The sequence below is a fragment of the Frankliniella occidentalis genome, unplaced genomic scaffold (genome assembly GCF_000697945.3).
Source record: "Frankliniella occidentalis isolate FOCC.00 unplaced genomic scaffold, Focc_3.1 Scaffold64, whole genome shotgun sequence".
NCBI lineage: Eukaryota > Metazoa > Arthropoda > Insecta > Thysanoptera > Thripidae > Frankliniella > Frankliniella occidentalis.
The window spans coordinates 1,046,686-1,051,107 of record NW_026267194.1 but is presented as its reverse complement, the minus strand read 5'-3'; the positions used below and the strand labels follow the sequence as shown (position 1 = coordinate 1,051,107).

At 46.6% G+C, this 4,422-nt stretch overlaps 1 protein-coding gene across 1 annotated transcript in view; it reads left to right on the top strand.

Annotated features, from left to right (window-relative positions):
• The window catches only part of LOC113214287 (SET domain-containing protein SmydA-8-like), an 83,879-nt gene that overhangs the window by 48,998 nt on the left and 30,459 nt on the right, over positions 1–4,422 (top strand). Inside the window, exons 4-6 of the mRNA XM_052268127.1 lie at positions 661–923; positions 2,427–2,742; positions 3,346–3,648. Of these exons, the coding sequence (XP_052124087.1) occupies positions 661–923; positions 2,427–2,742; positions 3,346–3,648 (882 nt within the window). The remainder of the gene's footprint in view (positions 1–660; positions 924–2,426; positions 2,743–3,345; positions 3,649–4,422) is intronic.

The window sequence follows — 4,422 nt, the reverse complement described above, 5'->3', positions numbered from 1 at the left end:
ACGTTACGTCTCACGTTACGTCTCACGTTACGTCTCACGTTACGTCTCACGTTACGTCTCACGTTACGTCTCACGTTACGTCTCACGTTACGTCTTACGTTATCTTAATAATAATCCCAACTTTAAAATTACTAACTTCAATTTTTGTATGCCAATGAAATTCCTAAACAGGGGGTTGTTTTTCGGTTAACACGAAGTACCGCCAACAAGAGACCCTGTGCTTGAGGCCACTACCGCTGCCCCTTTGTTGACAGTGCACCCAAACCCAAAATAGAGAGCTAAATGAAGTAAATTTCTAGAATGTTTATACAGCCACCAAGCTTTCTGGTGGTCAATCGAACTTTCTACGGTGCACACATTCGTGCTACTACACCGGCAGCATTGTTTAAATCCAGGTACCAGGTGGTCAGTGCCTCGGTGCCCTCGGTCAGAGCGAACACCTCTATGTTCAGTGTTGTGGGTTTGCATACCATTTCATACCGCAGGGGCCAAGACACATTATGGGCTGACAGCATAGGCCAAGCACACCCCGTACAACTAAAAATGTTTACTTCTTTATTTACATTAGGATATATAATTTAGTTTTCTTTATCATGGGTTCGTTTCGCAGTTTACACGAAGTGTTAACGTTTTTTTTTTAACAGTGCGTTTTTTCCTTAGCTTCCTTCTCGCCCACCGAGTACACTTTACTGGGATTCCTGAGGGTGCTGCTGCTGCGTGGAGAAGAGGCGCAGCGCTGCCGTCAGCTCGAGTCTCACAAGGACAAAATGAGAGCGGACCCCAAGATCCGCTGGCAGATGGACGTACTGGCTGTGCAGCTTCTGCCTTGCATAGCAGCTTTTTCCCTGGAACAACGCTGCTGGGCCTTTGGAGTCATGGAAACCAACTGCTTTTCGTACAGTGAGCGCCTAAGCGGGCGGAAGGTATGTGTGGCTTAGGAGGTAACGATACGTTTCTGTTGGGCGTTTATTGGCGCGCACTTCCGCTTTTAAAAAAGCATTTACGCGGTGGTATACAACGGCCCTAGTGTGCGTCCGTCTATCTGTCCGTCGTCCATGTTAGAGGAGGGAGACTAGCTGGAGGTCTTCAAGTTTCAGGGTATCTTAAGGTGATACAGGACTGAAACTGGAAAAGTCCGTCAAAAAATCGCTATTTTGAGTTTAAAATTAAAATATGCGAATCAAATCAAGGAAAAGCTCTCTATTTCATTCCAAGTTAGTTCATTGCGGTTTTGTAAGGTATAAAGAGTCTTTAATTAAACGTAACTGTGGGTGCGACACGTTTTTTCTCTTCAAAAATTGCGTACACCTCAACTTTTCACTTTTCCACTTTCAGTCACTTTTCGCAATTTTCCCTTCACTTTTTCACCGTTTTACAACGTTTACTTCATTTCTTCCCTCTATTTTATTAATTTTCGATCTGATCAACGCACGATTAGTCACTTTTGTCCACATTTTTTTTCAGTTTTCGTCCCATTAAGTCAACTTTTTGTCAACTTTCACTTTAACTTTTATAGACAAGGCATCAACTTGACTTTTTGCCATTGTTCTCAATATATCCACCTCTAGGGCCGAAACAGTGAAAGATACGGCAAATCCGAGGGTATTTCCTTATTCAGAATGTGTTGTTTTGGGGTGGTACTTCCTCTTCCATTTTACGATTGGACGCCTCCTAGTACGTCCTTAAGTGCAACGTGGTCATTTTCGCCGTATTTTCGTCGAAAAAACCACTCTAGCGCCCAAACGGTAACGGTGCAACATAGAGGCAAACGGACCAAATTTTAGTCCAAAAGGGTTCTACTTTCAAGAGTTACCCCTTAGGAGACCATAAAAAAATTGATTATCTACTTTTTGGACCAACCCCTATTTCTTTGTTACCCCCTTTCATCCCCTTATGGATTTGCACCAGGCGTTTCGTTGTCCAGGAGTGACCTTTAAGATACCCTGAAACTTGCAGACCTCTAGCTCATCTCCTTCCTCTTACACGGCGGACGACGGACGGACAGACAGACGGACGGACAGACGGACAGACAGACGGACGGACAGACAGACGGACGGACAGACAGACGGACGGACACGAGAGAGGTTGCATAGCAAAGCAGAAGGGCGGGCTAAAAACAGTGTAGAGTAAGTGTTGTATTGTGCAGCAATATAATACACAAGTAAAATCGTGCAAAGCTGTGCATGCACGGTATCATTTATTCACAGTAATGCAGTTTTGTACTAGCTTCATGAAATCGATATTACGTACAATTTGTGTTTAAATATTCATTTAAACCAACGCCAAAACAATTTTTGCTTTCAAACAGTAAATATTCTACATTATTATGCAATTCTAAAAATGCCCCTACACATTAAGCGTGTGAGCGTTGTTTCATTAGTGCTCTTCGTGTGCAGGCGAGTGAACTACCTTTCCCCCTCCAACAGGCCTTGGTTCTCATGGACAGGATCTCCATGTTCGGACACTCCTGCGTGTGCAACGCGTTCGGCAACTGCTACTTTCTACCCGAGGGGGCGACAGGGCCGACCGCCCTGCTGGGCTTGCGGAAGGTGCTGGTGGCAGCCACAGACATAGAGCCAGGAGAGGCCATCACCGTCAACTATACCCATCCTCATTTACCCACGCCAAAGCGACGCGCCGAGCTGCTTCAGACGAAGTTCTTTAGGTGTCGCTGCCGCCGCTGTGAGGACCCCGCTGAACTCGGGCTGCACTCTGGCGCCCTCTGCTGTGAGGCCTGCATGGGTGAGTTCACACGTACTCCGGCTGCACTCCGGCTGTACTGTAGCTGTTCTCCAGCTGTACACCCAAAAAATTGTACCCTTAAACCAAGAAAAATTCTCTTCAGAAAATAGCAGAACATGTTTGACCTTGGCAACTCCGTTTGGCGGAAGGGTGGGCCTGGTTGTTAGAAGCTCGTTCCCTTTCTAGACGTGTCCTACGTTATATATCAGTTTATTGTACTCTGATGAAAACATTAGATTTTTGACTCACGTTCAACTCGCAATTATACATGAAATCGGGAAGGTTGGATCCCCATCAGTTTGGCCGTCGTTCCGTCATCTCTTCACGGCTGGTGGCTACTCGACTCGATTTTCAAGGCTTCGCCTTCGCCTCTTATTCCTATTCATATTCTTTATCTTTTATTGCTTTAAAGGCTCAGCCAATGAACTTGGCCTTCGTCACTCTGGAAACTCAAGTGTCGTACAGTATCACACTTCTTGAGTTTCCAGAGCATTCCCTTCTGTCATCCCCGGGTGCTCCTCTGACTATAGTCACTATAGTGTCACTGTTGGCTCTTCGTTATCGCTTTTATAGTAATACGTTATTTCGTTAACCTTTGTACAGGCCGCGCGCAGATGCAGTTGCCTGTTCCTCGTCGCCCAGAAGACCCACCAACATCATGGAGATGCCCAACATGCAGCCAACCTATGGATCGGTCTGTCCAAGCTTCTATGTGGGTGTTCGACCAGCTCGAGTCAGCAGTATTCGCTGGCCAGACGCGAGGTGATATTGGGGCGCTGGAGGCGTTCTTGCACGACCACGTCTACCCGCGCGGCCGCCTGCACCCTACCCACGAACTTGTTTTGGATGCCAAGTACGCGCTCGTGACGCAGATGTACGGCCATCTGCCGGGATTTAACGTGCAAGGTTCGCAATTTATTCAACCACACTGGTTTGAAACTCATGGTCTACTTAACCTAACCTACCATAGCATTTGTTGAAGAAGAACGTATAGCACACATCAGTTGTAAATTTTTGTTTACAAAGTAGAAGTAGACAGCAAATGTACCTTGCATAAGGGTGGTCCCAACCGAGCGATCACTACGGGCTAAAGGCCCCTTCTCTGATAGAAACTTATACAGCTGTACGAAACAATCTGAAAGGAGAGGCGGAAGGTTCGTACTAAGTGCCGCCACCGCACGGTAAAAATAGTTTCTTGTATTTCAAGACTTGCTCTTGGATGCCATTGGCGTTCTCCATGAGATCCAAGACAGGGTCTTGAAACACAAGAAAAATTTTACACCATGCGGTAGGCCGAGCTCGGCCCCGGCCCGCTCTTTGCCGAACCGAGTTGTTGTGGCAAAGCGGAGCTGGAAACTTGGATTGGTGGAAGAGCGGTTATTTTTTACGAGGGATGTATTCTTTTTAGCCCGCCCTTCTGCTTTTAAAATAGCATTAAAGCGGGCTTATGCAACCGCTCTCGTGTCCGTCTGTCTGTCCGTCTGTCCGTCCGTCGTCCGTGTAAGAGAAAGGAGATGAGCTAGAGGGCTGCAAATTTCAGAGTATCTGAGGGCACTCCTGGACACCCGTACAAAAGGAAATCGATCTAGACTGTCTCGAGCCAAGATATTGTAAAGACACAATGCAGACGCCGTTGAGTCTTTTTCGAGACTTTCTGGAGACGGTTTCAGAGACGGCGTC